This window comes from Poromitra crassiceps (genome assembly GCF_964638095.1).
Source record: "Poromitra crassiceps genome assembly, chromosome: 12".
Lineage (NCBI taxonomy): Eukaryota > Metazoa > Chordata > Actinopteri > Beryciformes > Melamphaidae > Poromitra > Poromitra crassiceps.
The window spans coordinates 16506576-16530155 of NC_139632.1; the positions used below are offsets into that span (position 1 = coordinate 16506576).

Consider the following 23580-nt stretch of genomic DNA (forward strand, 5'->3'; position numbering starts at 1 on the left):
AATCCATAGCTCACAATAAAATAATGATAAATTAAATTAAACAAACATACCAAATGTACAAAAGATGTGATCAAAAGTCAGCATCTAAAATTCACAAAAAATGAAAAAGAAATATTCTTGGCGACTAGCATGGCCATTTGCCTCACTGACTTGCTCAGCTTCCTACACACCTCTCATGAGGAACGTTTTAGCAGTTCCCCTCTGTGCTTTCACCCAAAAGAGCCGTCATACTGGGACATTATGAAAATAAACGACTGGCGCTGCTGAAATGCAATAATAAAATATGGAAAAATCATGGCTTATTATCCAGACATGGTGCTTTCCTTCCCCCCCCCAACTAACTTAGTTTCCCGTTAGAGCGATGAAGAGGGAAATACCCAGGAATCTCTTGTGGCTGAAATGGGGAGAAAAGTCGATGTGAACAAGAAAGGAGTCGACACTAGGGAATAACAGGAAGGACAGAGGGTGAAGGAGCAAACGGCGGAGTCTTCACAATGTCAACTCAGCAACACAATAAGCACAAAAGTCTGATCCTCTGTGTGTTTGCAGTGGAACAATTCTTCTCCCCGGACTTTGTAAAACAACTGGCTGAAGGGGATGATCTTCTCGTGAGACTGACTTCACGCGGGCTAAACGCAGCAGGAAACATGGCACGCAAAAACCTTGTAAAGATGGGATTGTGAAGACAAAGAACAGGAAATCTTCAGGAAAACTGTAGCGTGCCACTAGAAATTACTGGAAGTTGTACGCCCAAACAACCAAATAACACCCTCCCCCTTCCCCCCCCCCCCCCAGTATCTATAAGACAATGGGATGTACCAGGCTCTCTAGTCTCTTGGCCACAATGGAGGCGAAACGTCTCTCCCCAGCCAACTCGGAGATGAGGAAGATGTACTCCGGGGCCGTCACTTGATTGGACCGGTGGGTGCGACCTATAAAGACAAGAACAAGTGGAGTGTAAGAGAGGATCTGTTGGATCTGTTAACAAGACTAAAACTATAACTAGAGAACATTCGACAAAACACACACACAATTTGACCATCCCGATTCACTAACCGACCTGTTGCTGAGTGACTGGATACATGAATAGAACAACCAGGAAAGTATGAAGAGGGGGATATTTTTGATGACATGATGGGATGCTGCTGACCTGACGCTGCCAGATGGGGGCGCTGGCAGCGTCAGGTTAGGATGCTGCTGCCATATCAAATGACAGAGAAACCTCATCATTGCACTGAGGGAGAAGAGGCTGTGCTTGAACAAGCCGTCCACAAAAATGTTTCTACCCAACAGGTTTGGTTTTCATTTCCCTAGAACAATACTATTTGGATAGTCAAGGAAGTGCAGCTCTTATGTGGAACTAGCTAAATACTACATCACTGTGTGTGTGTGTGTGTGTGTGTGTGTGTGTGTGTGTGTGTGTGTATTGTGTGTGTTGTGTGTGACGTCGCACACGCAAGTTTTGTTTAAACACTGACTTGCCAAACAAGCCCATGTACACAAAGTTAGATGATAGGTTCCACTCCCAGCAGGAAGGCCACTGATGGCAAATATTACTTCTGCTTAGTTATTGCAAGCAATTAATTAATTCACTACTCTGTAAATAAGTGTATTTGTGTGTGAGTATGTGTGAGAGAGAGCGATGTATAGGAGGCAGCATGTAAATAAGTGTATTTGTGTGTGAGTATGTGTGAGAGAGAGCGATGTATAGGAGGCAGCATTGGAAGAATGATATCTAATAGACACAAGAGGCAGAGGAATTCATGCCAATCATGTTGGTCCAATTCATTAAACTAAATCCTTGCTCCCTGTAGTGAAACAAAACATCCGCTCAAATAGTTGTATTTAAATACTGCCGTTATTATAATTCTGGATTATTATGAAACATAAAATGGTCTCTCTCTCTCACACACACACACACACACACACACACACACACACACACACACACACACACACACACACACACACAGTATGAAATTAGTGAAGGCAATCACAACTTCATAATTACCAGCAGAATGTGAGAAAAGATTCCAGACTTTCCTCATACTGTTGTGAAACGCTTGACCTTGAATCTTCGCTCACTCAGAAACAAACCACTGATCCTCTCTGTGGACAAAACCTCCTTTTTGGCCCTAACCTTGACCCTTATTCTCAGTGAGAGATAAAGCTACAGAGGGCTCCCTTTACTTTAGGAATTCCTCCTTCAATATTCCTCATAGCTTTAGACCCCAAACTTGAGCCCGGTCTCAGGCACGTATGTAGAAACCACAACATGACTGACAGCTGAAGAGGTCGCTTCAAACTCGTATTTCCTGATACCACCAATGTCATGATGAAGTGAGGCAGGGGGAAGAGGTCTAGTCGGCTCTCAATGAATTGCAGTAAATTGGTGTATTTTTGGTGACTGAACGGCTGGGGGTAGGTGGGTAGGCTGCTGTACCATTGTAGTTAGCAGGAGGGGCATGGGGCTAGTTTCTACTGCACGCACAGGGAAGAGAAGGCTATCTATCTTCTGGTTTTATTATCGGGAATATAGCAAATAGGCAAATCTCCCAAAATGTTGCGGTGTTCCTTGATACCTGATGAGCGTGTATATCCCTCATTTGTGTGTGTATCCCTGTAAGACCGCGAACCGTGTGACGCGGTCTTAAAGGGATACACACAAATGCTGCATCGGGTATCAATGGGTTAAATCAGTTCTCCTTCTCATGCACTCACTGCCCTTTGGTTTTATAAGGCTCTTCCAGTTTCCTCTGACTCACCAAACTGCTGTATGGCCCTGTCTGCACTCCAGGGCAGCTCCAGGGTCATGTGGACCCGGCGCCTCTGGTTCTTTATCCGCTTGTCCGCCTGCAGCGAGATCCCGGAGCTGGCCGCCTCCGAGATGATGGCAACCAACTGGAGAAGAGGGAGAGGCAAAGTAGATTTGTGGATGGATTTCCTCATGGACCATGTTTGGGGAACTGAGTGTTTTTGGATGTGTGTATATTATATAGACTTTTTATCAGGGCAAGTTTCCTCTAGAGAGGGATCTGTTGCAGCCTTTTAAATGTTATTTATCAGTAGGATAGATTGAGGTTAGCACTGAAAAGAAAACACAAGCTTATCTACAGTGCGGACTGCTTCAGTGGAATCTATTGCAAACACTAGTACCACAGGGGGTACAATTATGCGGAAAACACATCACTACAGCGTCAAAGTCAGCCCTCGCCAAATACGCCGAGGGCTGCGCTGTGGCTGGCAAGCCTGTCAGCACAGCTGGCGTGCAGCTCCCCGGAAATGTGACTCAACGCAGATGACGGGAATAGCGCAAGTATACTATAATGTAGATGGGGAGAGAACAGGAGAGAGTGAAAGCTATTACCAAGTACAGTATGCACTACATTCTCTCCTTGGGCTAACTTCTAGTCATTGAAATCCTAGTGAAATCACACAGTTTGATATCACACAGCTAACATTCGAGTATATAGGTGTAGCTGCCGTCGGGAACGCTCCAAGTTGAGGCTGACGTTGGAGCATGTTTCCAGCTTTAACTGTTGTGTATGAACGGATATCAATTGTAGGTGCTTTGATGAGCTATTGGTGAACTAGATCTCGGTCTAATTTCTTGGTGTATCTCACCTTCTCTCCACACATGAAGCGGTCTTTCTCCTTGACGTTGATATGGTCGATCGTAAGGCCCTGCTCAGCCCGGGACTCGTAACGGACGCTGCCGTCAGGACGCCGCACCACGCGACCCTTACGGCCAGTCATCTACAGAAAGAACAAGAACACATTCTCACTTAACCCATGTTCTGTCAAAAATGCCTTATTGAAACCTCAAATCGCCGTGTATTTTCAGCGCTTAGGTCTGAGCAATGACTTAAGACCTGAAGAGCAGACCTGCGGGGGCACAACCAACTCGTATTCTTAAGCTTTAAGTAACCCTACGAGTCAAGGTCTATGTGAGTATAGTCAAAGCCCGAAATTGTCCAGGGGACAATCTAAAGAACCGTACCTCTGAGACTTTCTCAGGTCCTCCAAGCTTATCGATGAGCTCGTCCAAGGTATTGAGAGGTAGTTCTTTTCCCAGCACGGATATCTTGTTGAGGAGGCCCTGCTTCATTTCCTCTACCCTGGCTGTGAACACAAGAGAAAGCAGAGGAAACATGAACTATTGTAACGCCAGCAGGCCACAGTTTAAAAAAGAACAGGAGGCTAAAGTGTCAAGTGATGACTGGCAGGTGGGTTTTAATGTCCAGACAAGCACCTGTGTAGAGATTGGTCACTTTTGGAAAAGATCAAATCACTTGTTTGAGTTGATTCATTTCTTGTTACTGGGGTGTAACTTTCATCACGACTCCACGTGCTAAACAATCGACGACGCCAACGGAAGAAAGAAGGCTTTCCTACCTGTGTGGCAGCTCGTGTGCTGGACGAAGATGACGTCGTCGTTGTCGAGCAGAGAGTCTGGTGAGGAGTTGGAGTCTGTGTCCAGGCCGTCGCTGTCACTGCTGCTGTCGTCGCTGATATTGATCACGCCGCCCATCTCCATCATGTGCTTTGGAAACTTTGGCTGGCGGCCTCGCGGCTTACCTGACAACAACGACACGATAGTAACATAAGGAACCAGAATGGAGCTAAACGACACGTGCTAGAGACGATTTAAACATCACTAGGGTAAGAGATAGACTACAAAACAAGCGTTTCGGTGTACCTATCTACAGTGCCAAATGTTAACCAAACAAGCAGATATATACAAATGCAGCAGTCTGCCGATTAGACCGTAAGCCGGTAGAGTTGTTTGACACCTCAACTGAGGATAGATAGAGTCAGTGTCTCATCATAGATGTGTGTTCAATGGATCGGCGTGGGGTAAATCCTCCCGTTCTTCCAATGCAGCAGAGTTAGCATTTAGCTGCTAGCCCAGCCCAGGCAGACAGGATCAGGAATTCAACCACCGCAGTGAATGTAACATCTAGACAGACATCTATGTACCTGCTTTTCAATCCCTAATCCTGTAGTGTAGAGCCGCAGCACCGTCCTTTGGTGAGTCAGCCCATTGAGTTATATGGGGGGTTTTTACCCCAGCATCTAGTCTCGTGCACCAGCCGTAGTAACATTTTGTGGGCGTTCCCACACAGACCGACTGTATCTATGGGCTACATATAATTAATATTATCGGTTATCTATGCTAAGTGAATGTGACCAATGCATCTTGTTTACTCACGTTTTCTCTTATTCCCTGGCCCCTTCTCTCGCCTCTGTTTCTCTGATGGGAAGTGTTTGAGGACTAGAGACTGGAACACGCCCCTACAGGAAAGAGAGAAAGAGGTCAAAGAGAAAGACAGCGACAGTGAGATACTTTCATTCTGACAGAAAAGCAATCGGGGCAGAACAGGACAGTTGATGGGTGGAGATACAGCGCCTCAATTAGCTGTCACGTCTTAACAGGCAGACTGACATTTTGTCTTCCATCTCACCTACTTAGACATTCAGGTACGTCTGCTGAGAGAGGGGCTAAGGTCAAACAGACAGAAGTTGATTGAAAACGTACATTTCCTTCCTTGTTTTGGTAATTAAGTCAGATATTAAATGAATAGTTAATGATAACTAAATACTTTGTCTGGTGGTTTAATTATGAATGAATGGCACTCATTGAAACACCATGGCCTGGGCGATTATCATTTTACGCAACGTATGTGGTTTGGATACGTTCTCCCTGGGCTTGGCAAAACATTTTGCTGTTTGTTGAAGTGACAAAAGAGATTGCAAGAAACCCACAGACCACAAGTCTCCCAGCAACAAATTAATAATAAACTTAAAAACACAGAGGTATCACAAAGAGGAAGGGAGGCCACAAAAACACAAAACATTCCAAATACGATGTTGGGAAAGTTTGAGTCACAGCCTTAATAAAGGAGGGTGTGTCAAACGGCCCACCAGTTCGAATTGACAGATATGAGTGTGATGCAATTAATTAACCTAATCTAACTACCGTAAATTCCGGACTATAAGCCGCGGCTTTTTTCCCGTTTTTTGGCCCCTGCGGCTTATATAACGGTGCGTCTTATCTATGGATTTTTTCAGAAAAAAAAAAAAAAAAAATACAAATAAAATCTCTCTTTTTTAGCACTCTTTCTAACTATAAATCCACTTCTGTTTTAATTTCCTCTCTTGCCCTCTTTTCACCACACCGCGGACACTGTGTGCACTGTAAAAATAAACAACGGTGGTGTTGTGTTATGTTGTTTTGTTGAAATGTTACGGTAATACGGTAAATGGGAGCTTCCTCAAACAGCCATCTCTTTCCCGACAATCCCCTCTGTGCGTGACCACTTACATATGGTAATTACGGTAAGCAAACGGCCACTCGACCAACAACTCCCTCCCCCGACTACCAGGAGAAAATCACAAACTTCGGCGAATTCACACAAAGGAAGATCAAGGAATATTCACAACAAGACGAGCAGTAGAAGCAACACTCTCACTTACCATGGGGAAGGTACGCAGAAATTCACACGACGCAGCTTTCAAGTTGAAAGCAGTCAATCTCGCATTAAAAGAGGGAAACAGAGCAGCCGCGCGTAACCTGGGCATCGATGAGTCAATGGTGAGACGTTGGAAGAAGCAGCAGGAGGAACTGTCTCAGTGCAAGAAGACCAAAAAGTCCTTCAGAGGTCATAAAAGCAGATGGCCCGAACTTGAAGATTCCCTTGAAGACTGGGTGTTGACCCAAAGAGCAGACGGCCGAGGCGTTTCCACGGTGCAGATCCGACTGAAGGCCAAAACAGTCGCCACCGAGATGAAAATTGAACATTTCAGAGGTGGGCCATCTTGGTGCTTCCGATTCATGAGACGAAAGGGACTGTCCGTCCGGGGGAGAACTACTGAACAACTCCCTCCCGACTACCAGGAGAAAATCACAAACTTCGGCGAATTCACACAAAGGAAGATCACGGAATATTATAGGAGTGTGAAAACATCCACAATCACCAACGGGTTCCAAAACGCTGGACTGCTGCGGGATGAAGAGGATGACGCCGCCACAGCTGGCGCTGAGGGCCGTCAGAGGCTTCAGAGGCTGTTCGATGCCGACAGTGATGAAGAGGAGTTTGTTGGTTTTGAGTGACAATGAAGGAGAGAGGAGAGTGGTTGACGAAGCCACCCTGAACCTGTTCGTTTCCGACACTGAAGATGAGGACTTTGGTGGTTTCAGTACGCAGGAAGAAGAGGAAGACGAGGATTAGTGACTTGACTTCTCTGGTTACAGGTTTGCTGCACATATAGCCTATTGTTGTGTGATTTTGTCTGGGGATTAGTGACCTGACTTTTGTTTTGTTTTGTTGAAATGTTAATAAATGGGAGCTTCCCCAAACAGCCATCTCTTTCCCGACATTCCTCTCTGTGCACGAACCCTTTCATATGGTAATTAAACATCAAAACACCCGCGGCTTATAGACCGGTGCGGCTTATAGAAGAAAAAAATAGTCAATTTTGGTCCCGCGGCTTATAGACCGGTGCGTCTTATAGTCCGGAATTTACGGTAATCTTATTTGTGTAGTTATTATCTGCCACAGCAGTGTAGCGTACTGCTCTCCAATTTCGGCTCACAAAAAAAGAGAAATATAGATATATATAATATATACATACACAAACACACAACCAGCTCAGCTACATTTTTTTTATTATACCAGGCTTGCACATACACACATGCACAGACAGAATATCCCATTCAACTCACTCTGCAGCAGAAACGAATCTGTCGAGATGCCCGTCATTCTCATCCAGGACTTCTCTGGTGCGGGCCTCTCCCGTGGACTGCAGCCCGATAACAATACACTGAGGCAGGGAGGAACACAAACACAAGCGACCATCAACAAACACAACAAGTGACCATCAACAGACAAACCCAACAAGTGACCATCAACAAACACCTATTTTTGGCACCTGAAATAACCTTCATCAGAGTGCATTTACACTGAGCTTTTAACAGCCTTGTGGATTTGTACAAAAACAATCTGAGCTAAGCCTTAAAGGGCAACAAAAACATCTGAATTGCAAAAAGAAAAAAGGAAAAAAAGCATAGAAACACATGTACAAAAAAAAAGAGACAATTGTTCTGTTCTAGTGGCCGTTACTCTGTTCTCCCTATTTAAACGACCGAAATAGAGCTTTAGTTCCTACTTGGAGCTGTATCCGTCCATTTTTAGTCTCCTAGATTAAATAGAACTCGTTGCTAAAAAGAGTGTGGTGCTGCTGACCTTCCCGGCCTCCAGCTCTTTTTGGGCCAGCTCCACCAGGCAGCGGACCTTGGCGGCGATGCAGAGGTATTTGAAGAAGCGCTGGTGAGACGACCAGAACTGCCCCCACAGAGACTTCCTGCTCACCAGCCCCAGGTCATCGGCCGCACGCATGAACACCTGCAGAGCCTCTGCCCACTAGAACACAGGTTTCACATGTTGTATGGTCAGTTTAGGGTGATGTCATTTCACACACAAACATACACAAGAAATATAATGATGTACAGCAGGCTAGCTCAGGGTTGCCACTCTTTTGTATTGATACAGTAGATTTCAACCACTTTAAGCACTTTTCAAGGACAAATCATTTCAAAATTACGGGCTGGCCAATAATGCATCGAGATGTTCACATCTCGTAAGTCCTCGAATGCAAATTTGTCATGATTACACATCGGAATGAACACTTAACATGAACTCGAAGCAATCTTAAAATACTCCGCATTTCTGCTTGTAGCCTAGGCGGAGAGCGATACTGTAGATAGGAAGAAAATTGGCCCAGCAATTTTGAGATGACGGAGCGCAGAAGGCTCAAACTCAGAGATTCCAGTAGGCTAAATTCAAGGACCTCTTTATAAATCCAAGTACTTTCACGTATTATTATTATTATTATTTTTTAATTCAAGCACTTTCCAGACCGGTGGCAACCCTGCTAGCTAAAAATCACTTGTGGATGAGACTCACGAGTTTGGCAGCTTTGTTGTAGACCAGTTTGAAGTCATTGTCCAGTCCGATCTCCTCAATGCGGAACGACACCCCTGAGAAGCTCAGCTGCCTGGCAATGTACATGCCGCTCACTTTCATGTCCATGGCAACAATCTCCATGGCACCCACACCTCTGTACAGAAATGGTATATCGATTATTCGACATAATTCAATCAAGGGTCAAACAGCCATAACCATGACCTGATTATGAGGAATGTTCCAGTAAGCACAACGATTTGAAGATCTGTATCTATGATGGAAAAGCAGTGTTTCCCCTATATACATCTTAGAGCGGCGCCGCGCCGACGCCCCCCAAAAAATGGCCGCCGCTGCTAGGAACATGTGTTGTTTTATTTTTTTGGTTGAGGCGGTGCGAGGAAATGCGAGGAGAGGAGAAGAGAGGCGAGGAAAGGGGAGGAAGATGTAAGGAGATGTAAACTGAGAGAGGAGAGTTGTTTGGGGTGATGAAAATCTGCTCGTTTGTTCGTTCGCTCCCTCGCTCCTCAGATCCACGCTGACGGTAGCCTACATGTTTGTTGTGAATCCCCGCACGATACATGTGTTCATGTCTCTCTCTCTCCCTCTCTCTCTGTGGGTGCCAGAGATATTTCGACGATAGCGACAACTCAACTCGCACGTACCCCTTGGGTCTAGTCACTGAGATAAATAATCGATGGGCCTAGTCAATGCCATTTCAGAACATTGACAGACAGCCAATCACAAGCTGCCATTTAGGAGACCGGAAGAGTGTACATACTATTGGCGGAGGCTGGAAAGAGCTATCTCTCTCTCTCATTCGTCTCTGGCCTGTTCATGCACGGACTTGTCAAGTGATGTGCAGTGCCAAGTCTGCGACATAAATCTTACACTTTGACTTCCCTCAGAGATATAACGTGACAGAAAGAAAGGTCATAAACGCAACTTGTTATGATTGAAAATGTCATTACATTGACGTAAAATAACACTGATAATAGTGTGGTGGTGATGCAAGTGAATTCTGGAAAAACGGCAATTAAGACTGAATAATTGGAAGAATGAATGCTAGCTAGGAGCTAGATAAGACCCTGTAAAGTGTCACCCAGTATAGTGCCTTTTAAACATGAAATCTGGATCATGTCAGGCTAGAGAGAGCAGGATATTTTCAGGTTTTGCCTTTCTAAACATGAGGGGTCTTTGTTAAGAAACAACTGGATATGAGCCGTTTTTTCTGCCAGTGGGCGGGGGGGGGGGGGGGGGGGCGCGGTAGCATGTCTCGAAAACAAGAAATGTGATAGGAAACAGCTTTAGCGAATTTGTAACCAAACTCCATTCAAAAACATGCCGTTTTCACAGAGTCCATTCCGACAACGAGGGGTGGCATTGTGCCAAAAATGACGCAGTCAAAATAGTGGTCGCACCGTCGTCAATCACTGTGGGTGATTTATTTTACAAGTGGCATTCAAGTCATATCTGACTAGTTTTAAATGTATTTCTCCCCACAAAAGTTTGATAGCCTATCAGTCAGTCAGCTCCTATCCACTCCGCAGTGTGGACACACAGTCACACAACACTGCCTGCCTCAAATGGCTGCCTCACACAATAGAATTGGCTGCATCACGTTAGCGACAAATCTGGAGACTTCCATGCCGTTTTAACGGAGTCCATTCCGACAACGAGGGGTGGCAATGTGCCAAAAATGAGCGGATTGATTTGATTGATTGATCACTAGGCCTATGTCTCACTTTTTCTGACATGGATCAGCAGCGCAGCAGTAAGCTGTCTCCTCTCCTCGGTGTGATGCACGGACCTGCCTGCCTGCATAGCCGAAGCGCGTTGGGATCCCTAGCTCTACCAAACAATTCAAAGCCGTTTGCAGCACTTGAGGAAACCGTGAGTTTGCTCGTTTAATTTGTTGATATAAGCGATTGCCCGAACGATTCATTAATTAATAAACTAGTGAACGTGAAGTGAAGTGAAGTGAGTCACGAAGAGCCACACCCGCCCACTCAGACGGATCTGCGGATAATGACCTGCCACTGTTTAACTGCAGCTGCGATTGCGTGGAAGCGGATCTTATACCGGCGGTCGAGGTGAATAAGATATGGACTCGCGGGAGTGCGCGTAGGCCGGCTAATTGTTGTTTAACATGCAGGCCAACCGGCTAGGAGCAGGTTATAATACGGATTCCACTGCATGTTAAGAAGTGGCTTATGGGTCACATATAGTTTAACTGTTTGTCAAATCACATTTGAATTCTCAGATACAAAATGCTTTAGAATGACTTGTCACCCTACAAACCTCTTCTCGATGGCGTGGAGGAAGTCATCAAAGGTTTTGAAGGGCGTGCCCTCGCCCCAGATCCCCAGACGACTCATATAGATCATGTTCTTTGGCTCAGAGGCACCTGGAGCAGACAGGAAGAGACGCAACGGTGATTTAAGCGGGAATCAAAGAGAGACAGAATATGTCCGTTAAGAGGTTTTTGAGAAAGATGGGTTGTTGTTTTTTTGCTGAAATTGAAGAGCAACACACGATACTGCTAAGTGGCAGATAATGTACTCCACAAAAGAAAGAAAACATTTATTTTTTATATCCTGTATTGAATTGCATTGTGCATGTAGTGTGTGCGTGCGTGTGTGTGTGTGTGTACGCCTACCTGTGGCACTGGCATACACCACCCTGGCCCGTGGCAGCTTTTTCTGCAGGTCAAGCACTGCCTTCCCCATTTTCGTAGATGTGGCATTCTTGGCTTTGTGGCATTCATCAAAAACGATCTTTAGTGGGAGAAGGGTCAAGGGCAAAAACAACGCAGACACGGAACGGCTTCCGTCTTCTAATCAATCAAAAATAGAAACGTAAAGGCAAGGCAGTTTTCTGTGAGTAGGATGAGCATAATAATAAGCGTTTTCAGTCCGATAACCTTCTGGTATTTCCTAATACTCAATAAAGCTCATATTTCAGGTTAGGCTCTGCAGAACGTGAGCTTCAAATGAAAGGATACGACCCCGTCAAAGTCTACCGTGCACCAGTCCAGGATCTGTTTGATTCGGGTCCGGTGCTGCCCTCCTGCCTGGCTCTCTCCAATCAGCGCAGAGTAGGTCGCAAACAGGACTCCTTCTGAGGTAGCTGTGTCTCCGTATTTAATCTACAATAACAAATCAAACAGCAATAAAACACACATTATAATAGATGGGACTGCGCGTTTTGAAGTATGCGCGCGCAAATACAGAGTACAGAGCCACGCAGACAGCAAACAACAGGCCACTGATGACACTCAAAGCAAACTGAACAGCTGCCAAAAGCAAAACTTGTTGAGCTGGGACCGCGCTTCACCCTCAAACTCCGCTCTCTGCAGAAAGCCCCTTGCACTCAAACTTGTTTTTCTCATCTTCACATGCATCTTCCATCTGAACTCACCTTGTTTAAGGCATGCACAGGAATAGTGGGTGCATCTATGTCTTTGAGATCTCTCTCCGCGTCAAATTTCAGGTCATTGGATATGCTGAACCTGAGGGTAGGGGACAGGAAAAGTTCATAAGCCAACTTCTGCACCAACTAGCTCCCACATGCATATATATCATATCCTGACAAACAAGCAGAAACGATGAGAGAACTTTAGAGTAAAACCGATAGTCGATAACTGCAGTCAGTATATAGGTTTCAGGGTCACTGTATGAGGCCTACACCGGTCATACATCTCTATCAATAACTACAGGATCTCCACTCTTACCTAGGGGTGGGACAAAATATCAAAATATCGTGATACTTCCTCTTGCGATACGTTATCGATATACTGGCACCAAATATCAAAAATTTTATTAAAACATGCAGGCACTGAAAAGTGTCCAGGTTGACATCAAACAAGTTGATTATGCTTGTTAACACGTTCATTGCCAACGACGTGTAAACACGTTTTCAGAATCCAGCTGTTGACTGCCAGCGACGTGTTAACACGTCGTTGGCATCGATTTTTTTTTTTTGACGGTGGGTTGTGCATCTAACCCTTTTACATCTCTTATATAATTATTGGAGCCACCGAACGTTTACAACCCATTCCACCGACCCACTAAGTGGCAACAGTGCTCTCCTGACTAGAGGAAGGCAAGCATTTTTTTAACTTGTCACGCCATTCTCACCCCAGCCATTCTCATGAAAATGGATGGGGGAAAACGCTTTCGTTTTCGCGCTGATTGCTGGCGATGCGGGATTGCAAATTTACATAATAGATTACAGGTGGAACACACTTTGAAACACGCAGCATAAATATGACCAGAATCGCAAAAGCTTCTCTCAACCAAAACTCCAAGAAGCGAGCGAGTCCATCCCGACTTCCTCAAACAGCGGCCGTGCAGACAGGCACAGGACAGCAGCAAAGCAGTGAGACTGGTGACAAGCTTGTGACGGCCGCTGCAGCCAAGAAGAACGCCCACGGAGGGAGGAGTTGAAGCAACTCTCCCTCTCGCTCTCTCCCTCTCTCTCTCTCTCTCTCGCTCTCTCTCTCTCCCTCCCTCCCTCCCTCTCTCTCTCTCTCTCCCTCTCCCCCTCTCACTAGGATTAAACCTAGTGCGTCTCCCTCCCGAGAGGGAGGGAGAGAGAGAGGGAGGGAGAGCGAGAGGGAGGGAGAGAGAGAGAGAGAGAGAGAGAGGGAGGGAGAGCGAGAGGGAGGGAGAGAGAGAGAGAGAGAGCCAAAAATGAATGGTTAAAGTGACTGTTCTATCGAATTTCACAAAAAGCCGTTTATCTCTGAATATTTTTTCTGACGCTAAAACCATGCTGTATTCAACTGCTAATGCTTACATAACTACTAACTCTACAAACTAACTCTTTTAGACAGAGAAAGCACACATTCTATTAGTTCTTTTGAGATATTGTGTGTTCACAAAATCTTAGCAGAAAAGAATCCTCGGGTCTTGAAAGATGAGCCAGAATCCTCAAAAAAACCCTCTGGCAGAAGCTAACTACAGTAAAAAAAAAACGTCTGGCAGTGAATGTGTTAAGCACAGAAATGTGTACTTTTTTTGCATGCATTTATTTGTTTTGGTTAGTTTTCTGTAAACTCAATTTGCACAGGCAGATTTTTTTTTGTGAACTCCAGAATTGCTTTCTGGCAGTTCGGCGTTTTGCCAGTTTATGGCATCTATCTATAATACTATGAGGCGAGGTGTGTGGCGCCACACGGCGTGGCTCACAATTGCTTGACTGCGCATGCACGAAGCGAATGCACAGTCGAGCAGGCGAAACACACTAGAAGCACGTGATGTTTCTAGTTTGACATTAGAATGATGCCACACGTGGACAAGTTGCAGTCAGTGTGTGTGTGTGTGTGTGTGTGTGTGTGTGTGTGTGTGTGTGTGTTAAAGATGCACTAAGCTAAGCCTCTATGCACTTTGTTGTACATTGTTTCATCTCAGTTGTCCACATCTGTGAAACTGAGACCACAATGTGGCCAATACACACATAATTCCTGCTTTTTTCTGGGTATTTTTTTCCCGTCACTTCCACAGATATCGTGATGTATCGTAGATGAATTGACTTGCACTTGATCTAATATCACAGTATTGCGATACCATTGTTATGATGGGTATCGTATCGTATCGTATCGCGAGTTACTCTGTGATTCCCACCCCTGCTCTTACCATAGTGCTTTCTTCCTTCCCTTCAGGTAGTTCTCCAGGATAATCCCTGCCACGGTGCGTCCCTTCCCAACGCCTGCCCCATCTCCAATCAGGAAGCCCGCCCTCTGGTTGTTCTGAAGAATCACCTCATGTTGCTGAGCAGAGAGAGAGAGCGAGGACATTAACAAAGACGCGTACAAATTGTACTCGATAATTCGAGTAATTCAGGTTTTGCTTTGTGTGTGTGTGTGTGTGTGTGTGCTTGTCTGTCTCTGTGTGTGTGTGTGTGTGTGTGTGTGTCTGTGTGTGTGTGTGTGTGTGTGTGTGTGTGTGCGCTTGTCTGTGTGTGTGTGTGTGTGTGTGTGTGTGTGTGTGTGTGTGTGTGTGTGTGTGTGTGTGTGAGAGTGTGTGTGTGTGTGTGTGTGTGCGCGCTTGTGTGTGTGTGTGTGTGTGTGTGTGTGTGTGTGTGCTTGTCTGTGTGTGTGTGTGTGTGTGTGTGTGTGTGTGTGCTTGTCTGTGTGTGTGTGTGCTTGTCTGTGTCTGTGTGTACCTGGCAGGCGTAGATGATAGCCTCTAGCTGCAGTGCGGACAGCAGGCCACAGTTAATGATTGGCTGGGGGATGGACAGAGTGTAAGTGATGTCAGGAGGAGGAACGCTCGACAGCGTGTTGGTCTCCACTACGATGTCAGGATGGGAAATTCCTATAGTGGCTGAGGAGGGACAAAACACAAAACAAAACACAAACACAACAGTGGTTTAAAGAAGGGACATGTTTTTACAAACATATTAGTAACAGACTGCGTAAAACATTGCTCTGTTAAAATGTATTTGGACGGTTGTAGTTAAATAGTACACCAATAAAGTACAGCATAATGTCGTATGTATAAAACAAGAAGAATCCAGGTTAGATTGATTGATAACTGCATGTTTACAGGTTGTGTATGCAGAAGAAGGGTGCAGACAGTCAAGCGCCCTACATTTGGAAGGTTTGTAGTCAGCGAATGTATCTACATGTCCCAGTTCCTCTGTCTCCTCTTCCTCGGCTTCCTCTTCCTCCTCTGGCGGCGACTGGGTTCTCTGAGCCTAGCAAGAGAAAGAAGACGAAAAAGAAGAGTCATTAATGTGATTCATATTAATACACATATTTGGGAGTTTTTTCAGGCCAGACGAAGAGGACTTAGGGAAGAGACTGTTGCTGAAAGTCAGAGGCAGGTGAGTAGGAGAAGTTAGCACAGCAGATCTGCAGCCACTTGTGTTACGGAATAATCACCAGTAGTAAAACAACATGGAAGAACAAAGTGTATCAAACCAAATGAAGCAGACAGGAGCGCTTTGAAAAAAGGTGTTAACTGCAGACTGAGTGTTTAGTACAAAGTCAGTTTCGTCGCATCAGAGAGGTGTCACAGTGTCAACGCAAAGGGTCCCATTTTGACAGAGGGGTTATTGCCAAAGATTACATAACCTTTGTTCTTGTCACGCAAACCTATGCAAGAAGACAATACAATAAATCGCCTATTCTCTATGAAATACGGTTATTCATTTGTAATGCTTTTTGAGACTTTACTGAAGAGACTTATTGAAGTAGGCATAAGTGTTCACTCAAAAGCAAAAAATAACCACTTTTAACACAGGCTCCATGTGCCTGCACTGTCGGGCTCCTCTACAGGAAACGCACAAAACGGTTTTCGTTTCTCTGTCAAAAACGGGTCCAAAGTTAAACCTAGTTGTGAATTGCAATCACATATAAATCAATTACCAACTGTGCAGCATCAGACATGTAGACATTTAACATAATCTACAGAACTGAGCAGAACATCTGTGCAGAACCGAGCAGAACAGCTGTGCAGAACCGAGCAGAAGAACCGAGCAGAACATCTGTGCAGAACCGAGCAGAACATCTGTGCAGAACCGAGCAGAACAGCTGTGCAGAGCTGAGCAGAACCGAGCAGAACAGCTGTGCAGAGCTGAGCAGAACAGCTGTGCAGAGCTGAGCAGCAGAACAGCTGTGCAGAGCTGAGCAGCAGAACAGCGGTGCAGAGCTGAGCAGCAGAACAGCTGTGCAGAGCTGAGCAGCAGAACAGCGGTGCAGAGCTGAGCAGCAGAACAGCGGTGCAGAGCTGAGCAGCAGAACAGCTGTGCAGAGCTGGGAAGGATAATAGAGAACGGGCAAAGGATTGTGCTCATCCTTTAGCTGGAGAGACTGGTGAGCCTGCGGAGGCTGCTGTCTGTGGCTACCTGGAATCCTCCTAGAGGCGGCGTGCTGATAATGGCCGTTATATCCTCCAAACTGGCCAAGCCCTGAAACCGGCTGCCGCCATTTAGCTGGAAACAACAAGATATAAACAAAAAGAGATATACAAACTCAAACAAAACACGGAGACAAATGAATGAAAAAACAACAATAAAATATGAGTCATGAATGTATGTGTGTGTGTGTCTGTGCATGAGCGTGCACGGCACGCACACCATGGATGTCTGATGGAGAAGCACTCAACTAAATGCAATTTGTCGTCTGGCAGTGAGAAGCAACAACAACAACAACCACAACCACAACAACAACCACAACAACAACAGAGGGCAGATAAAGCCGGTGTGTGTCTGGGAAACATAATGGATGAAATCAGGACAAAATGAAAAGGATAAGATAAAAGGCTTTCAAAATAAATGCAGCCTCTCAGATTCCTATCAACCAGACATATGCTCACACACATCTAATTCAATAGAGGTCTCAACAGCAAGGCGGCCTAGACGGATAGGCAAACAGCATGTGGGCGTCGCCCTCCTAACATCACTGACTCTGGGATCATGTCAGCTTACATGGCAATGGATTTCTTTAAAGGGGCACTTGACCAAAAACAAACATGCTTTATGATTTGCGTAGGCTCACACATCCATTGGAACTGTGAACTGAGAACATTTCAACTGGTTTGACGAATATTAGTTTGAAAAGGAGTTTGAATGTATCCTCTGTCATATTTTTTGTACACTGACTAGGTACAACTATGTACTAATGTATCACTAATAAGTATACAATATAGCAATAAGGTTCTAATGTGTTACACTGAAGTCTGGGTCAAAACAGATTTTTTTCCCCCTCCTGATTTCCCCCTTATTTTCTCCCCAATTGTACTTGGCCGATTTCCCCCCCTGCTGTGCCAGTCGCTGCTCCACCCTCTGCCGATCTGGGGAGAGCCGTGGACTAGCACCATACTCCCTCCGACACATGCGCAGTTGCCAGCCGCTTCTTTTCACCTGACAGCGGGGAGCTTCACCGGCAGGACGTAGCACATGGGAGGATCACGCTATTCCCGCCAGTTCCCTTCCACCCCCCGACCGACCAGGGGAGGCACTGGCGCGGCGGCCAGGACGCATACCCCCAATCCGGCTTTCAAACCCCCCCCGCAGACACCAGCCAATCGTGCCTGTATGGACACCCGACCAAGCGGGAGGTAACACGGGGGCCGCGAACCTGCGACCCTCGTGTTGGTAGGCAGGGAATCTACCGCTACACTACCCCGGACTACCTTTATGTATTTTTAGAGGGACAAAGAAATGACATGTCGTGTAGAAAAGGGCTTACATGAAACCAGCTCGGCCAGGTCAAGTCTCATCTGAGAGCCAAACAGCACTGGTGTTTACACAGCGAGAGGGAACATTTGACCCCTAGTGTGAAGCTTGCTGATGTTTGGTGACCTTTCCCCCCCCCCGAACACACATGTACGTGTTGATAATAACATGTTTGTATTACATAACAATTATATTCCCAGTTGCAGTTTGTGAGCCTGTGTTTCTGGTGACGGCATGTGTGTGTGCGTGTGTGTGTGTGTGTGTGTGTGTGTGTGTGTGTGTGTGCGTGTGCATGCGTGTGTGTGTGTGCGTGCTGGTGTGGGCGCGTGCTACTGACCTCTAGCTGGCTCGGTGCTGGTGTGGGTGTGGGCGTGGTAGTACTGGTATTGACGTCCCAGAGCGTGGGCACTGTGGCCAGGCTGTCTGTGCTGATGAAGGCCTGGGCGTCAGCATACTCCGACAGGGAGTCAGCCGGAGAGGAGAACAGAGAGTTGTTGGAGAGGTCATCGATGCAGGATAGGTCCTGAAGTCAGAGAGGAGAGAGAGAGAGAGAGGACGTGTTCAGTTTTCCCTCTGGACAAAGTGGGCTCAGGCCAGTGCTAAACTAAACTGTGGGGCAGAGCAATGAGTCACAGCCATTTTCTCCCACTTCAAAACAGCTGAACATTTTCAAAGTGACATGTGGGATTCTCGGGTCAAAAAATGACTACAGGTGAACTCAAGTCGTGTGGAACCTTTCCAAATGCTCCCTTTACCATCAACCTGCACAGAAAATAATAATTGCTTAGCATAAATCCAACTTGTATCAAATATCCTGAGGAATAATACAGCTAATCACACCCTATTGTGTTTGAGGGCGTCGAGGAAAGAGGGCGAGCGAGTGGGCGTGAGCCACAGACACTCAAGATGGCACATTCACTCTGGCTCAGAGCCAAGACTGTAATGATCGCACGCAGACGTGTGAGAGTGAGCACATGACATCAAAAGCAAGAGGCGCGCACGTGTGTGTGTGTGTGTATATACGTGTGTATGTGCGCGACTGCGCGTGTGTGTCATTTCAGGCATGGCTGCCTTCCAGTCGCCCCTCTATTCGTATCCTTTCCAACCCATTAGCATGCCATGTTCTTTAACTAGCCTCCCACAGGGAGCCGCGGGCCCCCGGAGACGTATCAACATGGATGTTAGGGAGATAGGGAGTGAGGGAGTGAGGGATGGGAAGCGGAGAGAGAGAGAGAACAGAGAGAACGTGGCAGAGAAAGTCTCACTGATTGAGGCCATTTTTGGGAAATGGGTGTATGCGTCTATCCGTGTGTGTGTGTGTGTGTGTGTGTGTGTGTGTGTGTGTGTGGATGCATGCGGGTGTGTGTGTGTGTGTGTGTGTGTGTGTGTGTGTGTGTGTGTGTGTGTGTGGATGCGTGTGTGTGGATGTGCGTGTGTGTGGGCCTGCGCATGTGTGTTCCTCGGGCCATGTGTTGAGGTTCCCACACCCCCGTATTCTGGCTGAACTATCCAGAGGACTGTGAAGCAGCCTTGACTACTAGCAGAGGATCCAAATTGCTAATTCAGCCATTTCAAATCCACTCCTCCCTGTGCTGAATACTACTGTATTATATAACATCATAGAGTTTCATACAATTAAAACACACATTGCGATGACGACCATCCGGCCATTAATTATCAAGGTGGCATCATAGCTTCATTGTTTCCACATTTTCAAAGATTCAACAGAAATTCTGTCCGCTCAGCAAGCAAGCTAGCAACCTAATGCAATGTGTCACTATGTCATGAAAATGAAAAGGTACAAAACTCACTGTGCTGAAACAGCATTTACGGTTAAGAGATCAATTCTCAATGATGATGACGCTGAGTGAATCCCAACAGGACGCTGATGATGATACTGATGAATGTAGAGAAGTGAGGCTTGGCTTCTGTCATAGCTGCCTGGTAGTAATTACTCACAGCTCCACAGAAAATGTTTCACAGGCATGAGAAGACGACAGGAGGTAGTGGTCTTCTTCTTTGTGTGAACATGACTACATCATATGGGAATGGGGCCTAGGCGGGGTGGGAAACAGCACAGCAGCAGGCTGGCAGGCAGAGCTAGCTTAGCCCCACATGAACTTACACGTGTGTGTACTTTTGCCTACTGACCACAGAAAAACACAGCGACTCCCTGACCCGGCCGAGCCTGTGTGTGTGTGCGTGTGCGTGTGTGTGTGTGTGTGTAAGGAAAGAGTCACAGCACTCAGCTTATCAGCGTTTGCTGGTGACTCTGTGATAGTACCCCTCTCTCTCTCTCTGTCTTTCTACCTCTCTCGCCCCCCTCCTTTCCTCGGTCTCCCTCTCCCTTTGCTTCTCGAGGGCAAGATCAGACATGAGCTCTGAAAGTTGTTCTGCCCTGCAGACAGCTGAGTGGAACAACTGCCTTCAGTGTGACAGAGGAGGAGTAGAGAGCAGAGAGGGGCCCTGCTAAATCTCTCTCTCTCACTCCCTTAGAAGCCCTCCCTTTACACCATCCTACCTTTCCTTTCCACCTTCCTACATTTCTTCTCTTCTCTTGTTTTCGTCCTCCTCTCTGCCGTGTCTCTTTCTCCCCCGTCGTATCCTCCTCTCTGTCTTACCCTCTGCTCTCCCCCCTTCCTCTCTTGGCTGTTCTGGCTGAGGAGCATCGAGTAAACAACCAGGCTCGGCACAGGGACGCCACGTTAACGTAATGTAATGTAGGCGTGCGCACATGGAGACACAAACACGTCTCTTCCTCAGCAAGTCAACCACACACATTCAATCCAAAATGAGATCATCACCATTTAAAACGAGAACAATTGACCCCTATACTTGATCAAAAACGATTTCTGCATGAAAGTAAAAGTTCCTTATCGGTTATGTTATGATGAAGTTATGAGTTGTCATAAGATCTTGGCTTGCACATTTATAGCGTGTTTTTTTTCCAGACTTGAATACCTCAAATCATAATGACTTTAATGGGCCATAATCTAATCACAATGAAATAATTCAAGAAGACCAAGTTGAAAGGAGCTCTAATTCAATACGTGCTGTATCTAGTAGGCGGCTAGGCGCACAGCTAATATCACTTCTATCTATGTGTTCCACATAATATAAAAGCATGTGACGGAGTGTGTCGCTGCTCTGGCCACCGCTGTGTTGATGCAACACAGCTTTCCAAGAGGACCAACAGCCCTGATATCCACCAGAGGCATCAAACTGAGTGAGAGCAAGCCGCCGTGGCGGGGCGGACCACAGCGCCATGCTAATCGAGAAGCCGTGGCGGCGCGGACCACAGCGCCATGCTAATCAAAGAAGCCGTGGCCGGCGCGGACCGCAGCTCCATGCTAATGGAGTTGTTAAGCGGAGCAGAGCTGAGGCAGCAGCGCTGTTTGTTCTCCGGCAGGCCCTTATATACCCAGGGCCGCTTCATCTGCTGCCTGCTGCTCAGACTGGGCCCTGCTGGCCAGAGATAAGGCTTGAATTCCAACTGCTCTGATGCTAATCTGGCTCCTTCCACCACAGCACTGAAGCGCACAACTGTACAGCCGCTGCTCCCCCCCTGCTCCCCCCCCCCCCATCCCTCTTTCTCTGTGACTCACAATAAATCAACGGCGGATGTGTGTGTGTATTTGTGTGTGTGTGTGTATATAATGTGTGTGTGTATTTGTGTGTGTTTTCAAAAATTGCTTTCAGGGAATGAAATCCGCATTGTAATTTGTGGAATAGAGCTAGTAGGAAGCAAGAAAGAAAGGAAAAGACTGTGCACACGTAGCCTATGAGAAAGCCCATGCACATGTTTTTTTTACTCATTTCCTCATCCGTCCATCCTTCTGTTTTTTTTTTTTACAAGCCAGACTTTCACCTCCTCTTTCCTCCCGAGTTTCCACCATCATGACATCGTTCCCTTTACAGCATCGACGCTAAACCACAGCCATGACGAAATACAGGTCTTTCTGACAATCCTCATATATACAAGAAAACCCCTGTGACGACACTCAAAGCGGAGTAGGAGCTGAACACGCACACACAGAGACACACCCATGGTAACCATGCATGAGCCACCAAAGCAGTAAATTGTGTTTGAGTGTGCAGATAATGACAGTTGTCTCTGTGTGGCGGGTATTAATGACAGCACACTGCAGTGGCGTGGGTGGGGGGGGGAATGGCTGCAGCAAGCCCCTCCCCCTCACATCAGCATGCAGAGGTAGTCCATGCTTCTTCTGAGGGACTATGGTTAAAGGTTATCAGTGCAAAGAAATACAGTATTGAGCAAAGACACATTTCTATACATGAACTACCCACCAACACGGCTCGCTCTATCTGTTATAGCTGATGTACGTATTTACAGTGCCATTAATCATTTTGAAACACGGTCACAATAAGAAAACAAAACCTATATATATATATATATATATATATATATATATATATATATATATATTAAAAGTAAAAATATTACAAATAAAAATATAATGGTGGTAGTAGTAGTAGTAGTAATAATACTAATAATACTACTACTAATAATAATAATGATAATAATAAAATAATCCAGGAAATACCACAGTACAGTGAATTAGGGATGTAATGATAACCGTTTTAATGATAACTGTGATAGAATTCCTTACGATAACGTACCGTTTAAATAATAAAATAAATTATCATTAAAACCGTGGTACCGTGATTACCGTGTTACCATGATTACCGTGCTTTGAAAAACATGGTAAATACTGTCCATCATCAACCAAAGTTGGCAATGGCAACCGTCTCCCAGATGCAAACGCGCAGAATTGGAGAAATGATTTCAGTGAGTGAATCAATCCTTTTTGAGTCTGAGTTTTCAATATAAAACATTTTCAGCACATTTTAACAAACCGTGATAATACTGATAACCGTGATCATTTTGGTCACTATAATCGTGATATGAAATTTTCATATCGTTCCATCTCTACAGTGAATAAGTATTCCTGTGAAACCATGGCCAAGCTCTCTCAGAGTGAAACCGCTAGCGCCAAAGAGATTCAGGCTTAAAATAAATATTAGCAAATATGAAATGAGAAGCATTTATCTGCTGAAGCGGTGTGCTGCTGCCCTGGGAGGAGAGGAACAGCCTGGGAGGAGAGGAACAGCCTGGGAGGAGAGGAACAGCCGGTGCTGATATAGAATGAAAAGGACCATAATAATGATAGTGGTTATGACACAGCCCCGGTGATAAGCTGAGGCACTGCCATAGAAGGAAGTAAAGCAGGCCAGGCCTATCTCCTAGTTCGCTTTAAGAACAATCATTCCCATAGGCCTGTGTGTGTTGTGTGTGTGTGTGTGCCTCTCTTGTCAATGCTATAGCCTCCTATTCAAGGAAAACCTGTTTCTAATCCAAAATCCCATCTGGGTATCAGTAACAGAGGACACTTTGAGGGGTCTGAAATAT

At 45.8% G+C, this 23580-nt stretch overlaps 1 protein-coding gene across 3 annotated transcripts in view; it reads right to left on the reverse strand.

Annotated features, from left to right (window-relative positions):
- The window catches only part of sbno2b (strawberry notch homolog 2b), an 85795-nt gene that overhangs the window by 8606 nt on the left and 53609 nt on the right, over nt 1–23580 (reverse strand). For all 3 annotated transcript variants that reach the window (XM_083647847.1, XM_083647848.1, XM_083647849.1), the window contains 18 exons: nt 18487–18672; nt 16818–16904; nt 15560–15665; nt 15132–15292; nt 14603–14736; nt 12384–12474; nt 11968–12111; nt 11623–11740; nt 11265–11370; nt 8967–9120; nt 8247–8423; nt 7727–7824; nt 5213–5295; nt 4396–4578; nt 4001–4122; nt 3625–3756; nt 2766–2901; nt 820–932 (listed from right to left, as the gene is read on the reverse strand). In XM_083647847.1, coding sequence (XP_083503973.1) covers nt 820–932; nt 2766–2901; nt 3625–3756; nt 4001–4122; nt 4396–4578; nt 5213–5295; nt 7727–7824; nt 8247–8423; nt 8967–9120; nt 11265–11370; nt 11623–11740; nt 11968–12111; nt 12384–12474; nt 14603–14736; nt 15132–15292; nt 15560–15665; nt 16818–16904; nt 18487–18672 — 2331 coding nt within the window. The remainder of the gene's footprint in view (nt 1–819; nt 933–2765; nt 2902–3624; nt 3757–4000; nt 4123–4395; nt 4579–5212; nt 5296–7726; nt 7825–8246; nt 8424–8966; nt 9121–11264; nt 11371–11622; nt 11741–11967; nt 12112–12383; nt 12475–14602; nt 14737–15131; nt 15293–15559; nt 15666–16817; nt 16905–18486; nt 18673–23580) is intronic.